Here is a 26,740-nt window from a genome sequence, read left to right on the forward strand (position 1 = left end):
ACTTGTGAAGAGCTCATTGCTGCAGCATTTATGTTGCAAAATTGCAAAATAAGGTCATTTTAAGCCACAATACTTTTTCTGCCTCAATTGTTTATCAATTGAGTTATTTCTGGGTTCAGTTTGCGCTCATTCATCCATTCATTTTGTGTGTCCATTCATCTTATTCTCTCTGTTTCAGTGCTTTTTTTTATTTTTATTGTCAATATTATGAAATTTCAGGGTCCTACGTCAGGTCATGTGAAGTTAATTGTGGACCGTCTCTTGCGGAGGGTCAACCGCACTGTCATCAACCTGAGTTTAGACTCTCCATTTATAGTAAGACACCTGCATGCCACAACATAGAATGTTCTACAACTGATATATCAGTTTACCTTCCTGTCAATGTTAGTTTTATTTCTACAGCACTGCACTAAAGGCTGAATCTCACCAAAACGTATGAAGTACAAACTTCCAGTATGCCTAATTTTAGGACCATTAAGATTTTTTGCATTATTATTATTTTAATATCATCTAAGTACATTTTCCTCAATAATGATTCTTGTTAGAATCTCATTACTGTAATACTATAATTTCTACAAAACATTTATTTAAATACTGTACAATTTAAGTATATATATATATATATATATATATATATATATATATATATATATATATATATATATATATATATATATATACTTAAATTACACACTGTGTGTGTAAATAAATTAATACATTTTAATGGCTGACCTATTTTAAGGCTTTTAAAATATGTTCGGATTAATGAGATTTACCCTAAAACTCATAACAACATAATTCTGGACCACTGAACTAGTTGTTTGTTTCTTGGTCCATGCCTGTGGCAGAATTTTATTTCCTCCAGCGTGGGCAACACAAGTAAAGTTATTGATTATTCTTTCTCTTCCTCTAAACACAGAGCCACTACTTAGCGTGCATGACTGCTATCCTGAAACAAATGGAAGACGCACATTATGCGCAGTACATCAGCACCTTCAAAACCAGACAGGACATTATTGTGAGTCTCCTACCCTTTCCGTTGGGGCCATTCATCATCACAGATGCAGAAAGAGCCTTCCGTGCTTGAAGATTTAAGTAATAAATAATCCACCTTTTATATAGCTGACTGATGGCACACGTGTGTCTCTGTTCTTTGTCGCCTGTTGAAGTGAGTCAGTGTTTAATAGTGGAACGAGATAAGCGTGTTCAAAGCACTGGTTCAAATTAGCATCTGTTTTCTTGCTCCGTGTTATCTGTGTTTAGCAATATGTTATTTGCCGGTTCTGTATCTAATCATAGAATTACTGTGTACACAGTTCACCCAAAAATGTAAATTCTGTCATCATTTACTCACCCCATGTCGTTCCAAATATGTGTGATATTCGTTGCTCACAAATGTGAATTTTTGAGGACTATCCTGGCCACGTTTTTCAAGTGATTGGGGACTGGTGCTTTCAAGTCTTACGAAGGGCACAAAGACCCATAAAAGTGGTCCATACCACTCGTGTGCTAAATTCCATGTTTTCTGAAGTCATATAATAGCTTTATGTAGTGCAGAAGTATAGACATATTGTATGATACATTTATGGTGATTTTTTTGTTGTTGTCATTTTGTAGCTTGAATGACCCCGTCCACTTCCAGTTTCATTATATGGAAACAATGGCAAGGGTGTTTTTCAAAAGTTCACCTATTTTTGTTCCACGGCAGAGTGATATTGGTTTGAAAAATCATGAGGCTGAGCTATTTTTTAGTGAACAATTTGTTTTAAATAATTCTCTTTACCAGGACTTTCTAATGGAGACTTTCATCATGTTCAAGAACCTAATGGGGAACGTGTTTCCTCCCGACTGGATGATCATGAATCTTCTCCAAATGAAGGTCTTTCTGCGGGCAATATACCAGTACTCTGATGTTCTCAATAAGTACTTTCTAGACTACGCTCACTTTCACTTACAGGTCAGTTTGATGAGGCCTTGTAAAGAAAGATTAAAGAACACAATCACGTTCATGTACATGAGCCCACAATGAAGAAGAACATTTGCCATTACGGAAATGTTAAAGCAAATCCAGAGTGCTTTAAATCAGAATTTTTTCTTTTTTAACAAGTGCACAATAGTCATTGTTATCTTAAATGATAGTGGTTAGATGAACTAATGGCTATTATGTAATTTTCGCAACAGGTGTTCTGTTGCCTTAAAATATGTTAATGGTGAAGTGTCATTTCTGCGTCACTAGCGTTACCCCAATGAAATTGCAAACATAGAGCTTTTATAAATACTATTGCAAAAGAGTGCCGTTTCTTTGTGTTTACATACAAGTCTTATCAAAAAAGTAACAAAAAGTAGCCCGCTTAATTTTAAGAGTGAGAGAGAAAGCGGAAAATTACTGAAAATCTGGAATACAAAAAACTAAATGTATGATTTTTCATGCAAAAAACAAAAAAAAACCTTGGCTAACATTATAAGTGGACCTCAGAGAATAAAACCCCATAAAAAATGTATGATAAGATTCCTTTAATGTTTCAGTAAGATGAACGTTTGGGCACTTTTAGTGTGTGAACAAATCTCCTATTGATGTTGTTTGCTCTTATATAGGATGCTTTTATGATACTCATCTGTGATGCTTTTTGAGACATATGGATTTTTTTTTACTCACTGGAAACGTCCAGCACTCTAGCTGTTTAGTAGTTTGCAACAGCATTATAGATATTTTCCAAATGCTTAAACTTTCTGTTGCTTGGTTACCATTCATCCAATGCCCTTGCATCCAGCGAGAATATTTCACCCATTAGACCTTAGTCAATTAAAAAAACCAATCACATTACCGTATCAATACAAACTAATTGCCTAAATAATCAAAGTGAGGTTTTGCCATTCTCAGCTGTGGTCTGTGGCCAAAACATAAAGAAGATTTCAAAGCTAGGTCCATTATGTTAGTCAGAAAATCCAAGTTGTCTTACACTGTTTCGAAAGTAGAATCAGGACATTTCTGGCCCTTGAAAATAGTAAATTATTTATATATATTTTAATTCCTAACCCTAAGTTCAGCACATAACTTGTTCTGCACCACAGATGGGAATCACTGAATTATATTTATAATTTAATGTTGTTTTCAAGTCTATTTTCCAATCAAGACATTTTTTTAATGTTTTCTTGCTGTTTTTTCCCCCATTAGCTTTGGAACAACTACTTTCACTTGATTGTTGCTTTCCTTACCCACAAGTCATTGCAGCTGGAGTCATTCTCTCTTGAGAAACGAAACAATATTCTGAACAAGTGAGTGAGAAACCTACAGGCCTAATGTCACAATATTTGAGGTTGAAATGTTTTAATTGAATTGTGTTTCAAAATATATATAAACAGGTACGGGGACATGCGGAAAACCATCGGCTTTAAGCTGGGAGAAATGTGGTACAATCTTGGTAAAAGCTTTTTCCTGTACATTTTAGAGACAGTGACCACAATTATGGAAGTGGACGAGAGTAGAAAAGTAATTTTACATTATGTACTAAGGAGAGGCACAAAATTGGTTTTTATACAGAACAATATAACTACAGTCTTGTTTTTTTTATGCTGAGGTGAAGTGCTCGAGGAAATGATTAAACAAGCTTTTCAATATATGTTCTAATCCTCAAATAAGAGTTTATGAACATCATTGGATGTTTGTATGACTTCCAGCTAAGCATAAGATGAAATTTATCCCTGCGATGGTGGGACCGATCCTGGAGGCGACGTTAGTCCCTGAGCCCGACCTGAGAAAAGCCACCATCCCTATTTTCTTTGACATGATGCAGTGTGAACACAATTTTAGTGCCAACCATACCTTTCAGATGGTGAGGGTTTTATTTCTACCAGTGTCACTATGATTGTAGATTCACTAACTTCAGCTCTAACCACATTAAAAAAATGCTGGTTTTAGATTTTGCACTTACCTGCTGTTTCATAAACTTTTTATTTTTAATTGTACCGTTAGAACTAAAATGTATGATAATAAACAAAAAACATAAATATTGATACAAGTTTAAAAGTATCTAAAGTATCGTCAAGAATATAAAGTATGCAGTGTTGTGAGAAAAACAATAGCATTGTAAACTGATATATGATTGTACTGGTGCAGCCCTAGTGTGTGTGCTGCTATGTTTATTTATTATTTAGTATCATTGAGCTTTGATAATCATCGACTGGTTTTGTATTTTGATCCTAGCTAATATTAATCCATTTTATTGATCACCATTGTGCCCTTAATCAGGGCAGTTGATTGAACAGGTTCTTGTAATATGTGAACTGTTAGTTCTTTGGATAAAACACAGAGATTAATGCAATACTTCTGTAATGAAATGGAGGCCCCTAGATGATTCTACAGAAAGTTTGATTAAGTATTTATACTCTTTTCAGTTTGAGAATGAGCTAATCACAAAACTGGACCAGGAGGTCGAAGGAGGCCGCGGTGATGAACAATACAAGATTCTTCTGGAGAAAACGTAAGATCTTGTATGACGCAACATATTAACTCCCAGTACTTTTGATTCCAAATGAACTTTTCACTATTGCCATACCAGGCCCCTGGAAGGTGGTTCTTTGTCAATTGCTGTGTTTGGAATAGCAAACTACCATTGTTTTTACTCATTATTTGATTGCACTGCCTATATGTGTGCGTGTGCATGTGCGTGTGCGTGTGCGTGTGTGTGTGTGTGCGTGTTTTTGTGATTTACGAGGACAATTTTGTAAGTTACAAACTGGTAATTACAAGGTTATTATGCTATAAATGTGATTTATGAGGACATTTCTAGTGTCCCCATAATTCAAATCGCTTAAAAATCATACTAAACAATGTTTTATTGAAAATGTAAAAATGCAGAAGGTTTTCTGTGAGGGTTAGGTTTAGGGGTTGTGTTAGGTTTAGAGGATAGAATCTATAGTTTGTACTGTATAAAAGTCATTATGTCTATGGAAAGTCCTCATTATGATAGGTAGACCAACGTGTGTGTGTGTGTGTGTGTGTGTGTGTGTGTATGTATGTATGTATGGACTGGATGCCACTCACATAAAATGTGGTAAGGTCATGTGACAACAATGTCTCAGTACGGTTTGAAATGGACACTTCCTGTGTAGACAACTTCATTGATTATAATGGGATCTATGTGCTTTTGACAAGATGTGACACGTCAAGGTGTTAGTATTTTGAACTAATTGTAGGCAGTGTATACTGTGCAGTATTAAGTAAACAGTAAGCTAGTATTTCATTATAAACATTTATTGCTACTGTATTAAGTGTATAGCTATTAAGAATGCTGCCTTATTCATCTGTAATTTTTAAAAGATACAAATCATACTACATTTACTAATCATACTACTTATGGAATGATTTATGAACCATTGAAATATGTCAATATATGAAAATGTATCAGTCGATCATTGCATAGGCCTGTTTGAGTATATTCCTGTATTTGTATGTTATATTCTGTGTGTGTGTGTGTGTTTGGCTGTGTGCTTCTTTTCATCTGTGTGTGTTGTGTTCAGGCTGTTGGAGCACTGTCGGAGGCACAGGTACCTGTCTCATTCCGGTGAGGCGTTTGCTCTGCTCTTGAGCAGTCTGCTGGAGAACTTGCTGGCCTACCGAACCATCAACCAGGATGAAAGCCCTGAACTTCGCATGAGTTGCACTGTCAATGTCCTGGTGAGAATTAGAACTCAAACTCACTGTTAAGAAAATTCTTCATATCATGTACTCACCATGCTGGAAAGACCAGCAAAGAATCCAAGCTTGTTTGGTGTTGCTAATGGACCAGCATAGCCATGAGGTTTACCAGCAGAACTTAGTTGGGAAAGCTGTATTTCCTTCGATGCTTTCCTTTTGAAGTCTTACTAGTTAAGCTAGTTAAGATCCAAAACACAACATAAACCGGTCTTATACATCCATACTTCAAATACTGGTCTTATATGTCCAAATCACAACATGGGCCCTTATTTTAAATATTCATAACTGGTCGATTTAGATTTTGAAAAATTAAATTAATTTATTGAAACATGAAACAAAAATATTCCATAATATAAATTACACTTTATATGAAAAAAATAAATTAAAACAAATGCAAAATAAGTGCTCAAACAAATCATAGCAAATCCAAACATTTTACACTCTTCAACTTCAACCAGCCCCTCAAGGAGGAGGCAGGAACCAGCTCAACATAAAAAACATAAAACAAACATGTGCGGCCGCATGTGTCTCTCTCTCTCTTGAACTGCCATCTCTGGCTCCCCTTTATCTCGCTCTCCTGCTGATCAGCTGATTCAGAGCAGGTCTAGCAACCTCACAGGAAAAACTTGCTTGCCGGTCACTGGACATTGCTGTTGCCCGGTCCTCAACTGCTCATCCATCCTCTGGCGGATGGTACTGCTCCTGCCCTTCTCAGTGGACGACAGTGGTGCTTCCATCGTTCGGCAGCCAGCTGTGACCCCTCCATCCCCAGGCAGACGAATGCGGCTGCTCTTCTGGTAGACGGCAGCGGCGAGGACACCACGACAGTCTTCCCGAGATTCAGCACCACTGTAACAGTTAATGGATGGACAAGCAGGCTGCGAGAACCGGCTGAAAAGTCGGAAAACTTACATTTTCATGTAAAACTCAACTTAAAACAACTTAAAACAAACACACACACATGCAGCACGGCCGCTTGTGTCTCTCTCTCAAACTGGCATCCCCTTTATCTCGCTCTCCTGCTGATCAGCTGATTCAGTGCCACGCTCCAGAGCTGAAATACAAGTTACTGTGTACGATCTGGGTAGTCTTAATACATCATAATGATAAATTAAATACAACTGATAGTTTTGGAGTGGTCTCCTCTGACATGACAAGTGTGGCTACCTTCATTGGCTTCATAGCAGTGCCAACCTCTTCAGCAGCTGTTATGTCTGACTCACTGAGGGTGCAGATCTCCTCTGTCTTCCTCACCTCAGCTGAGAGGAGGGCAGCATGGATGGCTGGCTGCTGTTCTAAGAAGCAGTGCAGCATGTCATGAGCACTATTCCATCTGGTAACGATGTCAGTGAGCAATTTGTGTTGAGGCAGATTTAGCAGCTTTTGTTTTTCATGCAGTACACAGCTGGCTGTGGGGCTGCGTCTGAAAATGCTGGTTATTCTTCTCACTCTTCCCAGCAATCGGGCGACTGGTTTTAGCTGCAGTGCGCGCTGTGAAGCCAAATTCAAGGTATACGCGAAACATTTAAAATGTAGCATTCCAACTAGCTGCTCTGGTCATGTTTGATACGTCGTCTGTAACTATAGCGGGGTCCTTGCTTTTTATGTCCCATTCCTCTAATTCTCCTTTCAACAGCTCAGCGATGTTACTGCCAGTATGGCTCTCATGCATTGCCCCCGTCTGCAAAACATGAGAAATCAGTTTCCAGTCCTCATTGATGTGGTGCGCCGTGATCGTAACATAAGATTCAGTGGCTCTCAATGTCCAGCCATCGCACGTAAGGGCCACACTTTCTGCTGAATCAAGAGATGTTTTTACTACTTGCTTCACTGGGCACAGCTACCTCAGTAATGTGTTTGCGAGTCTGGATCACATAGCGCGGCTCCATGATATTAACCATATACCTGAAGCCTTGTCTTCAGTGACACTATAGGGGCGCAAATCATGCCAATTGAAATGCACCAATGACTCCGTTATTTTTAGAGCTCGAGCTGAGGTAGATGGAAGTTTGTTAGTGGTGTTATCCAGTGTAGTTTGCCTGTGGTCGATAGATTTCGGAAGCTGTTGTAACGTTATATCTGCATGGTGTCTGACAAGGTGCGCTCGCAAGTTGGTTGTTCCACCTGAATATTTTACAGCAGCATGACAAAGCTTGCGTATTGCATTGGTTTTATCCAAGTCCATGCTCCCAGGTTTGTTTTTAAAACCGAAGTGCACCCACACATCGTCTTTATATTTTGAAGGGGCCGCTGTAATTTTGTCAGCTGCGTCTGCCATGCTGCTTCCAGCTTTTCACTCTACCGAAAATGTCACCCGGCAATTCTGGGCAGCTAGCCGTACTACAACATCTACAGGAACCGATCTTGTCGTTCATACAGTGTTTTTAAAAAAAGTAGTTTTAAAAATCGCAAAAATAAATATCACAATATATTGCCGTATCGATTTTTTAGCACAGCCCTAATAAACAGTTTAACAAATCTCATAAAGTGTTGTTTCATAAAATGGCTATAACTGTGATTGTCAGGACATAAATTGATGTATCACTATTTGTTAAGAGTTTGGACATAAACTTTGCCTTATGGACATTTTGACTTAACTATTGCCACCTGCTGGTAGAATTTCCAAATTGAAAATGTAGGAACAAAATGTAGACTTTGCACTGAAAACAGATGACAATGACCAATTTCTCAGGAAAATAGCAAATTTTTGCTTCACTTCATTACCATACAGTACACCCACAGTTTGTGCTCATAAACCCACAGAAAATGCAAACACTTCCACTCACCGGCACTTGCTCTTTGCGTTGGCATAAAAATTGTGCTTAAAATAAGTGTTCTCATGAAAATTGGATAAGATATAGTGCACGGATGTTGCGCGTAGCACTGCGCTTTGCGTGCTCATGAAAATAGAGCCCCATGTCTTATACTGTCACAACACTGTATATGACCAACACTGGTCTTATACCACAGGTCTGTTTGCTTGATTCTGATTGGTTGACAGACGTTCTAAGGTAAGCAATTATTTTTCAAGTAATCGCACGGCTATGAAGTAGTTCCAGGTCTTCACCGCATAACATAATTTGCCAAATTATTTGTTATTTCAAAGAGTCCTACAGGCTACCACAACAAAATAACCAATTAAAACAAATACATTGGTTAAGTACATTGGATAGAATGACAATGTCTGTAATATTCTAAATATTAGCACCCTCAAGCTCCTCGTATCACCCGCACTTACACACGCTCACACACATACATAAGCATGCACAAACACACACACACACCCTTGTTACTCCAATGCCGAAAAGCAACGCATCCTCCGTTGCTAGTTTTAAGTGATGTTTTCAAACTAGCAGTGAAGGCTCAGTTTCAAAAACAAGACGCTGAATCCATGGCAGTAAAAAGTAGTTCCACTCACAAGAGTGTTTTAGGGACGAAAACCAGAAAATGTCTTGTGTATATCCTGTCTAATGTCTTAAGGTGTGGTAACCGTGGTATAATTGACTCCGGTCCATTGAATTATTTAAAAATTCATTTAAAAAATTATTATGTCAGTTATTCCTTACTTGTACTTCCAAAACACAAAATTAACTTACAAGATGTACTGGTCTTTTACATCCAAAACACATTAAAAAACAAACAAATACTGGTCTTGTACATCCAAAATGCAACATACTGTATACTGGTCTCATGCATCCAAAACACAACATGTACTAGTCTTATGTGTCCAAAACACCATATTTTATACATTAAAAACACAACATGTTCCGGTCTTATACATCCAAAACACTAAATAAACTTGTCTTATACATCCTATGTGCAATATGTCTTGTACATTAAAAACACAACATATACTGTTCTTACACTTCCAAAATTCAGACCTGAAGTCGCAAGCTCGAATCCAGGGCGTGCTGTGTGACTCCAGCCAGGTCTCCTAAGCAACCAAATTGGCCCGGTGCTAGGGAAGATAGAGTCACATGGGGTAACCTCCTCGTGGTCGCTAAAATGTGGTTCTTGCTCTCTGTGGGGTGCGTGGTGAGTTGTGTGTGGATGCCGCGGAAAATAGCGTGAAGCCTCCGTGGTAACACGCTCAACAAGCCACGTGATAAGATGTTCGGATTGATGGTCTCAGACGCAATTATGCTAAATATGCTTGTCTTAAATATTAAATGACAAAATATACAGGTCTTTTCAGCTGCACATCCTAATCTTTGAAGGAAATTGATAATATATAGGATGTTTAAAATCTTTAATGATATCAAAATATCTTCGTATCTTTGTATCTCTGTATCTTCTCTTCCATATCCACAGAACTTTTACAAAGAAAAGAAAAGGGAGGATATTTATATCCGGTAAGTGTGCCAGATGATTGAAGGTTAATGATTAGTAGCACACGAACCCACATATGAATCGTTATCCATATGTTTTGTGGTCTGTCGTTAGGTATTTGTACAAGCTGCGTGACCTACATCTGGACTGTGAGAACTACACAGAAGCTGCCTACACCCTGCTGTTGCATGCAGAACTGTTGGAGGTATGGGCTTAAAATTATTAGCCTGAGCTGTACTTTTCATTAAACAAGGGCCACTTTTGCCAGAGATTCAATTAAATTTAGCCAGAGATTATATTTGTGTAATATACATCAGTGTTAGTGCTGATTTGGTTTTATAAATTCTAATTCCCTTTGTAAATTGGTGGAACGTTAGGGTTTTTTAATTGCCGATATCAATATATATGGAGCAGGGTGGCTGATGGCGCATATTATACCAGTGTATATAATAGAATTTAATGATAACAAATAATACAGATCATATACATTTACTCAACATACACAAAACATCTTTTTTTTTTTTTTTTTTTGTGGGTCAGTGACGTGATGCTCATTTTGTTTGTATAAAAAAAATGGTTGGCATAAGTAGTTTTGATTTTTTTTTTATTGTTATTACATAAAACAAAAATATCAACAACAATTTTACTGTAAAATATTATTATTATCCACAAAAGTTTTGTCCACCATATTAAAGTTACCAACCATCAAGTTCAGCCAACATGCAGGTAGCCAGTCTGTTGTCATGTAACCAAAAAACAAAACAACAACAACACAAAAAAGACCCTTTTTAGATAAAGATGTGTATGAAGTTTTTAAACATATCAGATATTTTTAAATTTTTATGAAAATGCACATTTTGTTTAGATCAAATAGAGCAGAGGTTCTCAACGGGGGCATTCAAAGGATGCCAGGGGGCCCTGAGAGCAAATTAGTACAGAGGGGAGTGTTGGGTTAGAAACGGGGGAAATGTATCAGTCATAGTAATATAATTATTGTCAAGTTCCTCTTTGCATTAAAACGTTTTTCTAGACTTGGAGCATATCAGTTGGTTCTCAGTTAAACGGGTTGGTATGCATTTGTACCACGGTTCATCTGTTTTGAAGTCTAGCGATCTGGTTTAGCAGTGTCAAATACACAGGTGGAGGCAGAACCTCGGCTAATGCACCTGTATGGCTCTGTAGATGGATACGGTTCAATGCTCATAAAGCTCGAGCTCTTAAACTCACAGCTTTGCGATAATCAGTGAGGATCATGGCACGAGAAGCGGAAACCATTTGAATGGGCAGAGAATTCTACATCACCACCCTTGAATTTACTACAGTAACACTATACTTTAGGCAGAAAATAGATTGATAATAAATATAATCTTGTCACTACTTCAGCGCTGTTATTACACTTAATAAATTTTTACAACTTATTTGTTTTTACATGTGTTTAGAGTAGGTCTACTGTTTATAATTACAAAAATGTTATACTTAACCATGGTAGAGAAGAAGATCCATGCTTCCATGTGCTTACTATGGTCTTGTTGCAAATACCACTCTTAAAAAAAAGTTAGCACAAAAAAACAATAGCACTTTTATTACTTTCTGTCCTCGTATTTTCATTTTATAGGCCCCAGATATAACCCTCCAACTGCTTGAATTCAAGAAACGCAAGGTTTGTTCTCACAATCATGACGCTGAATATATTAACAAAACTTTTAAATTATGCAGTGCATCGAAGTTGCATAGAGCAAATTAAGCAAATAACACAAATATTGAGTTTTGTGTTTTATTCTTTCTTTTTTGTACAACAAAATTAAGGTTTGTCAAAAAAAGGTTGAGAACCACTGAAGTAGAGTAACAATAAGAAATCATCTTAATATTTGTGACTGAAAATTCTGATATTAGTAAAAAATATTTTTTACCTTGAAAAATATGTTTGAAAACTTTTATGAAATTCATGATTAAGTTGTATACTCACATGTATTCATTGAGCAAGGAAAGTATTTGAAACTTTTTTTACTTGATGGTTCATCACTTGACATTTTTCAAGTTATTAAATAAAACATTTACATAATCAATATGGAAACAAATATTACATTTCTATGAACTTGACAACTATTTTTATATTTTTATATTTCTCTTACACGTCTGAAACATCTGTTTATCGGTCAAGTGTAAACGTTTTTTCCTGATGTCAACAAACTCAAAGTATATCATATATTAAAAAAAAACATATATCATCCCATCTGTCACTAATTGCCCTCTGTTTGCCCCTCAAATTTCACCTCAATGTTAGGAAAAAAAAAATACTGCACCTTGCTCATTCTATTTGGATTTGAAAATCTGGATTGCACAACTGTAGTGTTAGTGCTTTTGAAGTTCGCAGCTAAAAGTTGTGCCATAGTTTGGTGATTAGCAGTGTAATGCTAATGCATTAGCATGACTGAATTTTGCAATCTCTCTTTTTCTCTCTCTAGTGGTCAGACAAGCCATGTGCGCCCCACCTGATCCCACGGGACGGAGCTCAGGGTTGGACTCAACAGGAGCTGAAGGAAAGACTTTTTCATGACATCATGTGCTATTTGGACAAGGGCAAAGTATGTATTTAGTATAGAAATGAATCTGCTTTAGTTTAATTGATTTTATATGCCATTCACTGATGTTTTGGAGACTACACCTGTAAAGAGCAGAAAAGAGCCATAGAATGCATTTTAAATGGCTTTCATGCCAATATTTCAATAATTTTGTTATCACAGCTTAATGTACAGATTAATGTCAACTTTTGAATGGGCAAACACCACTCACATTTTCTTCAGAAAATAAAAAAATCAAGCTATTTTATTCCATGTGATGGCACTAGAGGCTTAAAAATTGCATCCTTTAACTTCACCTTTAAAATTGCAGTTTTCAATAGAGTTGCACCGATGTATCGCAGATAACATTGGTATCTGCCGATTAAAGGACATTGGTCGTTTGTTTAAAAGCTTTGATATTATGAAATTCAGTTCCAAAAAAAAATTTGTTTTTTAAATAACCAATTGAATTAATAATTATCTATGATTTAAAACATGGTAGCATTAAAAAAGCAGAAACCCCAAACTATTGGTATCGGCAGATGGTCTAAATAATCAGATATTGGTATTGGCACACACATTTTGGATCTATGCTTCAAAACAACAACAAATATAGCAGCTGTGCTACAGTACCATTAACATTCTTTCTCATTTATTACCTAGACCTTAAGGCTGTTTGTTTTTTGTGTTTTCACAGATGTGGGAGAAGGCCATTGAGATGGCCAAACAGCTTGTTAAACTTCACGAGAACCAAATGTTTGATTTCTTAGAGCTCAGTCAGCTACTGGTAAGATGGAGATGATCAAATTCCCTCCTGCTTCTTTGTTAATATGATCTGAAGGTAACACATTGACAAGCCACAGAGCAACCTCCCTTGAGGTACTGCCAATACAAGAGATGGTCTGCGATGTGCCAACATTTTAGTGACACAAACGTCAGTGTCGACTTGATTCGCTGCAAATTTATGCATGTTTTGGGTTGGTAATCCATAACCCTGTCTAGTGTCTTCTGGGTAGCGGCCATCACTCTGCACATACAATAAACATGCCGATTTACATGCTAAAAGAGTAAGGAAATAGTGGGGAGATAACAGCTACTGTAGCAGTTACATTGTCTCATCTCAGTTCTGCCTTCGGCTCTGTGAAGTTCGCACTCTAGCAGCTGACTTCAGTTTCACAGGAGAACTTCACTGTTTGTGTTGCTGAATTTGGAGGACAACTGTGGCCATCTATTCCATGTCCTGCAGTGCATCAAATGTGGCATTCATAAGTTATTATCTTTATTGCCTTAACTGATGGGAAGTATTGTACAATTATGGATGGTACAGTGGATGGTAGCATTGCTTGAGTGTTTCTTACAATAATAGTTCACCCCAAAATTATAATTCTGTCATCACGTACTCACCTACATAGCATTCTTCTCTGGGACACAAAATGAGATGTTTTACGACTTTTCAGCATCACAATATCTTTATTTTTATGTTACAAACATTCAAATAATCACAAAATAAAAGCATACTGTCGGTGTTGATGAAGCAATGTGGGGATGTTTTTTGACATCAAACAAAGAATATATTAGCTAGTTAGTCCACTTAAGCCTTCTCCCATTCTGTCCTTCACTCATTCTCACCAATTTCAGGGGCTTGGAAAGTGGAATGGCTAGTTTTTTTAACCTTCCATGAGAATCCCATGCTACATAGCAATGTAAACAATAAGTTGGCATGCATACACCACAATCGCATTCGCATCTTATCATTATAAACATTTAAAAGTCACATTACATGTTTGATAATATAATCATCTGTTCTTCAGTGCATCTGCTGTGAAGTGTACGTGATAATTATTTTTTTTTTTAAGTACGCATTTAAGAACTCCCACTAGGGAATCTGTCAGTACAGGAGAAACTCGCATGCGAAAGGGTTAAAGAATGTTCAAGCTGCTTTTTTTTATTATTGCACTATATTCTAAGTCTTTAGAAGCTGTTCAATAGCTTTGAATAGAAATTTTAGTCATTACTCATTGTAAACCCTCCGCCATAGGTCTCAAATCATTGTCTATTTTCATTTGCATATTTGAAATCCTGAAATGTCAAGTTTGAAAATTGAGATTCGGGCATGAGATTTTGACCGTTTGACCGATTTTGGTCGTTACTGAAACAAAGATGTCACATGGCTTGAGAAAGGTTGTATTCAATTCTTTATGGTACTTTTTTCTCCTTTTTGGAGCTTGACAGCCCCAGTAACCAACTTAACTTTCATTGAATACCTTTGGTGTACCGTGGAAGAAAGTCATACAGGTTTGCAACACCATGAGGGTTAGTAAATGATGATAACATTTTCATTTCTGGGTGAACTATTCCTCTAATGCTTTACTGCTAAATACCTTAAATGTAAATGTGATGTCTGATTTTGTACACAGAAACAGCAGGCACAGTATTATGAGAACATCATGCATGCTATGAGACCTCAGCCTGAATATTTCGCAGTGGGATATTATGGTCAGGGTTTCCCTTCCTTTCTCAGGGTGAGTAAATTGGGCCACTGTTGGCTTTAATGGAATCGTATATGGAAAGATTGAGAATTATCCTTCCATTTGTGCACTAATATCTAATTTTCTGTTGTTTATGTGGTGTTAAAATGCAAACTATGGATTAAACAGTGACTCAAACATGCAAGCAGGGCCAGTTTGCTGTTTGGCATTTCAACAATAACGCTAGAGGAGAACAGATATTCTGATTACGGATCTCCCCAAAGAGCTCTGAGTAAAAGGGGGCTTTTAGTAAGAAAGTAATACTTTTGTTTTCACAGACAGATAGGGCTGCAACTAACGATTATTTTTATAATCGACTATTCTAACAATTATTATAACTATTATTTGACTATTTGGGTGATTATTGCAGCGATTAATCATTAGCTCTTAACTGACTATTCAGCTTGTGCCTCGAATTAAAAGGTTGCATTAAATGTGCGTTCTAACAATAAACATGAAAAATCATCTTTTAAAAAAATCCTCTAAATGACATTCACTGATTTAAAGGGGAAAAACTATTTGGATTTTTATTGTTTAATTAATAAAAAATTTCACTGGAAAAAATCCTATTGTTTTCAAGTGTTTTTGTCTTGTTTTCCATTTAAATGTTATCTAAAAATCCTTAAAACAATATGCATTTACTTAAGAAGCAACATATAAGATATTTAGACTTGCTTTAAGAGAATGTATCTTAAATATAAGTGTATTTTTTCACTTGTACATACTACTTCCAGTGCAGTAAAAAAAAAATGTTTTAAACAAACTTTAATCAAATATTCAAAGAAAAGTTTAGAAAAACATTTATAATAATTTTATTAATTTAAACATGTATCAAATGTATAAAAAAGTACGGACAAAATACTGGAGAACTGAAATAATAACAATATAATGAATGTACTGAAATATTAGCTATTCTTTTGAGGTTAGTCTACTGTTTTGTGTATTCTTCATGCTTTAGAGACTATTCATTTTCCGTTCTTAGACTGTTTCTGATATTACATTGTGTGTAGTGTATTTTTTTCAGAAACAGTGTTTTCATAAACGAAGTTACGCAACGCAAGTTACGCATATTATGACTAGCGTGAAATTTAGTTCAAATTCACCCGTTCATTCTCTTCACTGTCTGTGCAGATGTACTGTAAATTGTAATATTACATAAAAGTTTGTGGCTTTAGTGATTAATCAAATTTATTAATAGAAGGCGTTTGGGTGAGGTAATTAACCCATTTTATATCTGTTCATTTTGCCATTGTTTGGCACGTTTAACTCACTGCAGCTCAAGCGGGGAAATCCACAACTTACTGGATTATTGGATTAGATGAACCATACCTAATATCTTCTTCTATAAACAGATGTTTCTTTAGAATGATGTTTCTTATGTTTATATCTTGCACTGTCTTGCTGTATTATATTTACTCGTCATATTTTCATCAACAGTATGCTTTAATAATCATTTAATTATCGTCATGATGCGTCTTTTTTGTCTCTTGTACGTTATAGTTGACTAAATCAAAAATGATTTGTCAACAAACGTTTTCATCAGTTATTTCGTTGAGGAGATTAACACTGGAAATGAATTACCTATAGAATGCAACAGTAGGTTTCTGAAATTAAATTCCCATTTATATTCTCCATAGATAAATAGATTTTTAAAGATAACAAACATTTTAAAAGGCATACCTACCTGACCACATCTCTGAGCGTAAGCCAAGATATAAACTTCTGTAGATGCCGTAAGTCATTTTGATTTCAACATAGTTTTTAAAATCTCTGTTTAATTGCCAAATTCCCTGCAAGGAACTACACTATCCATAATCCTGAAGCGAGATTAAAAGAGCTGTAAAAGAGCTCAGCAGCAACCGCTCTCTCGAAGGAAGCACTGCGAATGACATTGGTCGATCTACCTAGACCTTCAAACAACTTGTACAGTATATTTGAAGATATCATTTTATTTCATTTGACACTAAAAATAACCCATCATCTGTCCAAAACAGAACAAAATGTTCATTTTCCGTGGTAAAGAGTACGAGTGGCTGGAGGACTTTAGCCTAAAGCTGATGTCACAGTTTCCCAATGCAGTGAAGATGACCAGCACATCGCCCCCTGGTGACAACATCTGTGTCGCACCCGGACAGCGTATCCTAGACTTTCAACTTACTATTTATGTTTACATAATAGATTTACGTTTTTGTTATAATAATGATATAAAGTAGAATCTGTGACTTTAAACCCTGGACCTCCATCAATTGTTGTCCAAGCAATCAGTTTTCGTCCTGTGTACAAAAGCTTTACAAATTCTAATGTAGTGCTCTCTTATTATTTGCCTTATTTTTCATTCCATTTTGGTTTGAATATTTAATTTAGTCCTTTGTACATTTGTTGTACATTTAGTTGAATGCATATAATAGGTAATAATTAAGGGATGGATCTATAGTGTACAACTACACAGATCTATCTCTCTTTTTGCTAGTTTTAATGGAATGAGTTAGTAATTCTGACTTGCCAAAAAAAAAAAAAAAACAGTTAGACATATACAATGGATGTAAATGGAGCCAGAACATTTTTAAGTGTGGCTGAAGTGTTCAGATTTTGCACAGGGCCAGAATGTGTTCGGTATTTCAGCCTTAATTGATTCTCCACAGATATTCAGTGTTTCACAGTGAAGCCAGTGCTCAACTTACCTCTGCAGTTCAAGGACAAGGGGCTTCCTGAACAAATCCTCAAGTATGAGTCAACACAGCTGTCATGATTCAAATAATGCACACGTAGATCTTAATACAGTGCTTACAAGGCAGCATTCTGGTACATGCAACATTGTGGTGACCCCAGAAATTACATATCTGTCATTTACTCACTGTCATATTGTTCAAAGTCTGTAACACAAAAGGAGATGTTTGGCAGAATGTCTCTGTCACATTCCATATTTTGTTCCATAGAATGAAAGTGAATGGTGACTGAGGCTGTCAGCTCCTAACATTTCCCTTTGTGTCTTTGATTCTTACTCACAGCCGACAAAAACGAGACACATGCTAAGTGTCATGACAATGGCAAAGTGGTTCAGATATGGCATTCCGTTTATGCAGGACAAAAACCCAAACGTACCTATAACTTCAACCCAGTTCTTTAGTTGTCTTGCAAGCACTGGTATTCACTTTAGAAAATAAAATTGTAGTTTAATTGCTGTCTTTGTTCAGTTACTACCGGACAAATGAGGTCGACAAGTTCCAGTATTCAAGACCTTTCAGGAAAGGAGAAAAAGATCCTGACAATGAGTTTGCTGTGAGTTTTGATTTATTGCATGTTTTTATTTATAATATATGGTGTGGGAAAAGCTGATTAATCCACTGATGCTTTTCTTGGTTTAATGGATGTGAATTGTGTCACATTATTGACATCATTTATACATATTTTAGCTTCTCTCAGCTGAAGCTGTCAAGCAGATATCAAGTTCTGTATGATAAGCAAACAACTTTTAACAACATACCCCATGAGTTACCTGCTGATGGGATTTCATTATGATCATTTGTGTACTCAAGAAATTTCAAGAAAGGAAAAAAAAAATGCTAAAAATGATCCAAAATACAGTTTCATATCCAGTATATTTTCCCAATTCACCTTCTATCGACAGGTAAATAAAACAGATGGAGCTGGAAAAAGCACAAATTCTTTTGTAAAGAAAATAAAATTAGCAAGATTATGATATAGAGGCATTCGAACTTCTGAATTATTGCTGTGTGTTTTAAACAAATGTGTAAAACTACAATAAGGTTGTATTTGTTAACAGTAGTTAACTACATTTGTTAAATTGAACTAATAATTAACAATATTTTTACAACACTTATTAATCTTGGTGATTATTTCTAAATATTCTAATATTTTTAACATTAAAGGAATGTTTGGATTCAATTCAAGTTAAGCTCATTCAACAGCATTTGTGACATAATGATGTTTACCACAAAATAATTATTTCGACTCATTCCTCTTTTTCTTAAAAAAAAAAAAAAAAAAGCAAATATCTGGGATTCAGTGAGGCACTTACAATGGATGTGAATGGGACCATTTACATTAAAATTGAACATTAAAATTCTAAAAGTTTCAAAAGTATAGCCACAAGACATAAAGGATATGCATGTAAACATGATTTTAGTGTGATAAACCTTTTCTGTGTGAAGTTATAGCCAATTTAACAACTTTGTTACCATGATGATGTAATGTCAACAAACTGTAAAAATGACAATTTAAACAACTTTACAGCTCAGATAATACACAAGTTTTAACAGAAGAATTAATGCAAGAAGGAATGCCCCAGACCATGACATTCCCACCACCATGCTTGACTGTAGGCAAGACACACTTGTCTTTGTACTCCTCACATGGTTCCAGTAATCCATGTCCTTAGTCTGCTTGTCTTCAGCAAAATCATCTTTAGAAGAGGCTTCCTTCTGGGACGACAGCCATGCAGACCAATTTGATGCAGTGTGCGGTGTATGGTCTGAGCACTGACAGGCTGACCACCCACCCCTTCAACCTCTGCAGCAATGCTGGCAGCACTCATATGTCATATATTTCCCAAAGACAACCTCTGGATATGAAGCTGAACACGTGCACTCAACTTCTTTGGTCGACCATGGCGTGGCCTGTTATGAGTGGAACCTGTCCTGTTAAACCACTGTATGGTCTTGGCCAACGTGCTGCAGCTCAGTGTCAGGGTCTTGGCAATCTTCTTATAGACTAGGCCATCTTTATGTAGAGCAACAATTCTTTTTTTCAGATCCTCAGAGAGTTCTTTGCCATGAGGTGCCATGTTGAACTTCCAGTGACCATTATGAGGGAGTGTGAGAGTGATGACACCGAATTGTACACACCTGCTCCCCATTCACACCTGAGACCTTGTAACACTAACGAGTCACATACACCAGGGAGGGAAAATGGCTAATTGGTCCCAATTTTGACATTTTCACTTAGAGGTGTACTCACTTTTGTTGCCAGCGGTTTAGACATTAATGGCTGTGTGTTGAGTTATTATTATACAAGCTGTACACTCACTACTTTACATTGTAGCAAAGTGTCATTTCTTCAGTGTTGTCATATGAAAAGATATATTCAAATATTTACAAAAATGTGAGGGGTGTACTCACTTTTGTGAGATACTGTGTGTGTGTGTGTATGTATATATATATATATATATATATATATATATATGAGATCAGTGCAATAATTAAATAAATATAGTAAAAAATTAAAAATTTCTCTTGGATGGTTAGTTAATTGGTCAAAGGTTATCAAATAAAATAATTTGTCTTTATCGCCCACATTTATTCATTTCTGACTGTTCTTATTGTTCCACCTCTCTTTAATCAACATAGTGATAAATCAGTTGACCTCAATTGCACTCAATTGTGCTAACAGGAACAGGTTGCACGTTCAAGCTGGAGTGTGATTTTGTTATTATTACTGAGATCACAGTAGTTCTCTTACGAGAGGTTCTCTCGTATTGCGTAAGCTAGCTTACGCTACGGGAAAGATTAATCTTTTCTGAGATATTGAAGCCAAAAAATTATCCTTAATTTTGTATCCATTGTCAACGCAGTGCGGCAGCTGCAGACCTTGAGCGGGCTAGCTAGCGAGCTCATTGGTTGCTCTGCGGCAACTGCTGCAGCCTATAGACGAGCTTGGGCGAACTTGCATCCAATGAGAGGCGTCCGCGCGCTTACTGCATCAAAGCCCGCCAAAAAGGGCGTGACTAGAGTGTATATAAGCGTAGTTCGTAGGCTGGAACCCTGATTTTCATCTCTTCAGCGAAGCTCTTCGCATCTCTGAACTGGAAGCCGCGTCGCCGTTCGAGGGGCATCTAGCAAGCGTGGACCGCGCTCGAAGAAGCCGGCCGTCTTCGCCACCTTCAGCCATCCTGCGAGCTACGCCATCCGGCGACGTATCCTTTTTTAGAGCAAGCTAAGTTCGTCAGCGAACTTCACAAAAGAGTATTGAGCATCTTTTTAAAGATGCCTCGCACTTCCTGCGGCTCATGCCGCGCTCCTCTCAGCGCCGGAGACCGACACATCATCTGCACTCTCTGCCTGGGACTGGGGCATGCAGAGCTCGCCCTCGCTGACGGCGGATGCGACCTCTGCGAGGAGCTTCCGATGTCGACCCTGCGGGCTCGACTCGAAGTATGCAAAACCGGAGTTGCCGCGCCGCCTTCTGTTTCGCCGCGCCGGAAGAAGCGCCGCTCCCAAAGGCTGCCGGAACCGGTTTTAGAAGCGACTGTCTCGCCGGAGCCCCTCCCTCGAGCATCGCGTTCACCCTCCCCGCCCCGGGATGCGCGAGTTGCCGCCGGCGGCCGCACTGCTGCCACCTCGGAGAGCGAGGCGGAGGACAAAGGCTGCTGTTCCATCATGGCTTCGGACAGCGAGGAGTGGTCACAAGCCTCCTCAACGGCCCAGGAATCCAGCAGGACCCGCGCCGGAGTCGAGGGGAACTGATACGCCTCCTCACACAGGCCGTCGACCGCCTCGGGCTCGAGTGGTCACCGCCCCTGAGCAGGCTCCCAACAGACTCGACGGCTGTTTTCTTCAAAGCCGTCACCGCGCGGCGCCCGCGGCCTGGGCCGCTCCCTTCCTGCCGGAACTCCACGCCGAGCTCTCTAAATCGTGGAACGCGCCTCTCTCGGCCAGGACTCGATCCCACGTCTCCACCGCTCTCGCTTCAGTGGATGGCGCCGCCGAGAAGGGTTACTCTTCCATCCCCCCGGTCGAGGATTCGGTAGCAGCACACCTTTGCCCGCCCTCCGCGAGATGGCGGTCTAAACCAGTGCTCCCGTCTAAGGCCTAAGCTTGCGCTGAAACCTGAACAACCGAAGTCCTCCTAGCTTTGTTGAACAAACGACGGCTCAGTCCCGCCGGACCACCGTCAAAGCTTCGCCCCCTGTCAGTCCCCTTCTCTCAGGCTACTGCAGTGGTGAATTTAGCTGCCAACAAGCCGGTGACACTGCCCGCTTGCCTGCACTCAAACGCCGTTTTCACGGCGACCCAAATAAATCTTGTAAAGAGCAAACGTCTTATGTGTAGAAAATGTGCCCACAACCCTGTGTTCGCCCCTACACACAAGCATAACACATCCCATGCCCCTATCAGAGCACGCTCTCATAAAGCGGTTACGAACCGCTCGAGCGTCAGAGTCAATGAAGGCGCCCACAAATGCGTGCGCGCGCCCATACTCTGTCACACGACCAGCCCTATGTGTAGAAAACGTGCCCACAATCCAGTGTTCACTTCTGCACACAAGCACTGCATGTCTCGTGTCCCCACCAGAGCACGCTCACATAAAGCGGTTACGAACCGCTCGAGCGCTAGAGTCAATAAATGCGCCCACGAATACGTGCGCGCGCCCATTCTCTGCCCGCTCTGTTACACGGCCAGCAAACATTCCTCTGTGTGTAAGTCCCGTGCCCATGACTATGCTTGCGCATCACGTAACAGATGTGACTCTTTCCCCATTCATTCCAATCGGGAAGTCACTCACAAAACAGCCTGTTCATGCTGTCTGCGAGCAATCATGCATAAACACACTAAACGCGCTCACACATTTTGTTCAGTGCTCTGTGTGCGGCAATCAGAGCGAATTGGCCATTCACCCTCTAGCATTACGCTTCAAAGCGTGGGAAGCTATTCCAGGGATATCCAAGTGGGTGTTAAGCACAATACAACAGGGCTATTTGCTACAGTTCGATCGCCGCCCTCCTCGCTTCAGAGCGCGGCTCGAAACCACTGTGAACACGGAAGCAGCGTGCATGCTTCGTTCAGAAATAGCAAGCCTTCTGTGCAAAACGGCCATAGAGAAAGTGCCACCCTCTCTGAGCGAGTCGGGGCTTTACAGCCGTTATTTTCTTGTTCCCAAGAAAGACGGCGGCCTCAGACCCATATTAGATCTCAGGGTTTTGAACAAGGTGCTTGCAAAAAGACCGTTCAAAATGCTTACAATCAGGAAACTCCTCGCGCATGTGCGCCAGGGGGACTGGTTTATTTCTCTCGATCTGAAAGATGCATACTTTCAGATTCAGATAAATCCCTGTCACAGGCCATTCTTGAGATTCGCCTTCGACGGCCAGGTTTATCAATACACCATCCTTCCGTTCGGCCTGTCCTTAGCACCCCGTACTTTCACGAAGTGCATGGATGCGGCGCTCGCACCCCTGCGGAGTCAGGGTTTGCGAATTCTGAACTATTTGGACGACTGGCTGATTATGGCTCAGTCACATATGGAGCTTCTGTCTCACAGAGCAGTTCTCCTCAGCCATCTGAACAGTTTGGGTCTTGCAGTCAGTTGGACCAAGAGCTCACTACAGCCCAGTCAGACCATTTCCTTCCTGGGAATAGAACTAGACTCCGTGGCAATGACGGCTCGCTTATCTACACAGCGTGCGCGCCGTGTTCAGCGACTAGCCGCATCTTTTCAGATAAACAGCCTCACGCCTCTGAAGAAATTCCAGAGAGTGCCAGGTTACATGGCCTCAGCTGCAGCAGTACTTCAGCTGGGTTTACTGCACATGCGCCCGCTTCAGCATTGGCTAAGCACCCGCGCGTCTCGCCGGGCTTGGGCCACAGGCCGCCAGCCCATCAAGGTGACTCAGACCTGTATTTCAGCTCTGCAGCCTTGGACAGTGGCCGAGTGGTATCAGCGAGGAGTGACAATGGGAGGTGTATCTCGCCGAAAAGTCATCTCGACAGACGCGTCCAACACGGGTTGGGGCGCGGTCTGCGAGGGCTCTCCGGTTTTCGGCCTATGGTCAGTTCAGGAAAAGCTCCTTCACATAAATTGTCTGGAAATGATAGCGGTCGAGTACGCGCTCGTGCGCTTTCTCCCGGTCATTCAGGGTCACCACGTCCTGGTCCGTTCGGACAACAGATCTGTGGTATCCTACCTAAACCGTCAGGGCGGTGTCAGATCCAGGAACCTTTTCCATCTGACGGAACGCATACTGAGTTGGTCCCAGTGCCACCTGCGCTCGCTGAGGGCGACGCACGTGCCAGGCCACCTGAACGACGGCCCGGACAGACTGTCCAGAGACAATATTCCCCCAGGGGAATGGTCCCTGCACGCTCAAACAGTCCAGACGTTATGGCACCTATTCGGCAGAGCAGAGATAGACCTCTTTGCGTCAGAAGAGAACTCTCACTGCCCGATATTTTTCTCGAAAGCGAGGACGCGCTGGCCCAGGACTGGCCCAGGCGCCCGCTTACGCCTTCCCCCGTCTCGCTATTGCCACAGGTAATGCAGAGGATCAGGGAAACGCGTCACTCGGTGCTCCTCATAGCCCCGCGTTGGGAGAATCAGATATGGTTCCCGGAGCTTACGCAGCTGTCACTGACAGCGCCGTGGCCCATCCCAGTGAGAGCAGATCTCCTCTCTCAAGCTCGCGGCACAATCTGGCATCCCCACCCAGAGCGCTGGGCGCTGCATGCGTGGGTGATCAACGACTACCTGTCGCTCTGCCAGAAGGAGTAATAAATACCATTATACACGCTAGAGCCCCTTCCACAAGAAGACTCTATGCGTCAAAATGGTCTGTGTTCTCAAAATGGTGCACTGACAGAGACCTGGACCCGCGGACATGTGGGGTGTCGTCGCTGCTCGTATTTCTACAAGAGCTGCTGGATAAGGGCAGATCCCCATCCACGCTCAAAGTGTATGTGGCAGCCATTGCGGCGTTCGCTGAACCCCTGCACGGCCAGTCATGGGGAAAAAAAAAACGAGCTGGTCATCCGCTTCCTTAGGGGAGCTAGAAGGATGAACCCCCCGCACCCCCCATCGGTTCCTATCTGGGCTCTTTCTATAGTTCTAGAAACTATGAAAGCCCCCCCTTTCGAACCACTTCAATCCGTGGATTTGAAATACCTTTCACTCAAAACCGTTTTTCTGACTGCCCTGTCATCAGTCAAACGTGTGGGAGACCTTCACGCGCTGTCTGTCAGCGTTGCGTGTCTTGAGTTTGGACCAAGTGACTCCAAGGTCATTTTAAAACCTAGACACGGCTATGTTCCCAAGGTGATCGGTACTCCTTTCAGAGCACAGGTCATTTTCCTACCAGCATCCGATAGTGAACGCGACGCCAATCTCCTTTGCCCAGTCAGAGCACTGAGATTGTATACCGCGCGTTCCGCCGCTTTCAGACGCTCTGAGCAGCTTTTCGTTTCGTTCGGAGGGCGCACCAAAGGTCTCGCCGCCTCGAAACAGACACTATCTAGATGGATAGTGGACGCTATTGCTGCTGCATACGCGTCAAAAGACCTGCCATGCCCGTTGGGCATTAGGGCTCACTCCACTAGAGGCATGGCATCCTCGTGGGCATGGTCCAGCGGGATTCCCATTCACGACATATGTGTGGCAGCGGGATGGACTTCCCCCTCCACATTTGTCAGATTTTACAATATGGAAGTGCCCGCTCTGCAGGCAAAACTACTAGTCAAGTCAAGTCAAGTGGTTTTTATTGTCGTTTCAACCATATACAGTTAGTACAGTACACAGCAAAACGAGACGACGTTCCTCCAGGACCATGGTGCTACATAAAAACAACAAAGGACCAACATAGGACCACATGAGACTACACAACGAAATAAAATACCTATATAAACTACCTATATATACCTATATAAAGTGCACGTGCAAACATGTGCAAAAAGTACAGGACAGTACAACAAATTACTGACAATGAACAGGACAATAGACAGTGCAGCGCCGACCAGTACTCAGTAGTGCAAAAAGATGACAGTTTCTAAAATGTAAACATAACATACTATGAGATAATGTTCTATGCACATAGCAGTTATTGAGGTAGCAGACAGTTATAAAGTGACAGTTATTAAAGTGCAACTCAGGACACGTGTGTGTCAAACCAGTCTCTGAGTATTGAGAAGTCTGATGGCTTGGGTGAAGAAGCTGTTACACAGTCTGGCCGTGAGGGCCCGAATGCTTCGGTACCTCTTGCCAGACGGGAGGAGTGTAAAGAGTTTGTGTGAGGGGTGTGTGGGGTCGTCCACAATGCTGGTTGCTTTGCGGATACAGTGTTTTTTGTAAATGTCTTTGATGGAGGGAAGAGAGACCCCAATGATCTTCTCAGCTGTCCTCACTATCCTCTGCAGGGCTTTGCGGTCCGAAACGGTGCAAGTCCCAAACCAGGCAGTGATGCAGCTGCTCAGGATGCTCTCAATAGTCCCTCTATAGAATGTAGTGAGGATGGGGGTTGGGAGATGTGCTTTCCTCAGCCTTCGAAGAAAGTAGAGACGGTTACTAGCGGTTTAATATGCTACAGCTCCCCTGGTGAGCTGCACTGATGGGACACATTCCACACAGAATCCCTTCCCACTATGTGCTTATATATTACACAAACACTGACCCGCATTCTTGCCGGCCAAATCTTATTTCCCCACTCATAAGGGCTCCCCCGGGTTCCCCCTTAATTCCCTGGGGCTCATACAGTGGATGCTTGGCGCGCACGGCGTTGACAATGGGTTCCCGTAGCGTAAGCTAGCTTACGCAATACGAGAGAACCTCTCGTAAGAGAACGTATCGGTTACCTAACGTAACCTCGGTTCTCTCTAGATGAGGGAACGAGTATTGCGTAGCCG

General features: G+C 40.3%; 1 protein-coding gene across 1 annotated transcript in view; it reads left to right on the forward strand.

Annotated features, from left to right (window-relative positions):
* The window catches only part of dock5 (dedicator of cytokinesis 5), an 87,872-nt gene that overhangs the window by 48,477 nt on the left and 12,655 nt on the right, over positions 1–26,740 (forward strand). The window contains exons 27-42 of the mRNA XM_052108653.1: positions 220–315; positions 920–1,018; positions 1,787–1,957; positions 3,176–3,276; positions 3,364–3,422; positions 3,679–3,833; positions 4,396–4,481; positions 5,521–5,677; positions 10,010–10,050; positions 10,142–10,232; positions 12,493–12,612; positions 13,286–13,375; positions 15,006–15,110; positions 17,111–17,252; positions 17,759–17,840; positions 18,311–18,395. Coding sequence (XP_051964613.1) covers positions 220–315; positions 920–1,018; positions 1,787–1,957; positions 3,176–3,276; positions 3,364–3,422; positions 3,679–3,833; positions 4,396–4,481; positions 5,521–5,677; positions 10,010–10,050; positions 10,142–10,232; positions 12,493–12,612; positions 13,286–13,375; positions 15,006–15,110; positions 17,111–17,252; positions 17,759–17,840; positions 18,311–18,395 — 1,680 coding nt within the window. The remainder of the gene's footprint in view (positions 1–219; positions 316–919; positions 1,019–1,786; positions 1,958–3,175; positions 3,277–3,363; positions 3,423–3,678; positions 3,834–4,395; positions 4,482–5,520; positions 5,678–10,009; positions 10,051–10,141; positions 10,233–12,492; positions 12,613–13,285; positions 13,376–15,005; positions 15,111–17,110; positions 17,253–17,758; positions 17,841–18,310; positions 18,396–26,740) is intronic.

The sequence above is a fragment of the Xyrauchen texanus genome, chromosome 37, assembly GCF_025860055.1.
Source record: "Xyrauchen texanus isolate HMW12.3.18 chromosome 37, RBS_HiC_50CHRs, whole genome shotgun sequence".
Lineage (NCBI taxonomy): Eukaryota > Metazoa > Chordata > Actinopteri > Cypriniformes > Catostomidae > Xyrauchen > Xyrauchen texanus.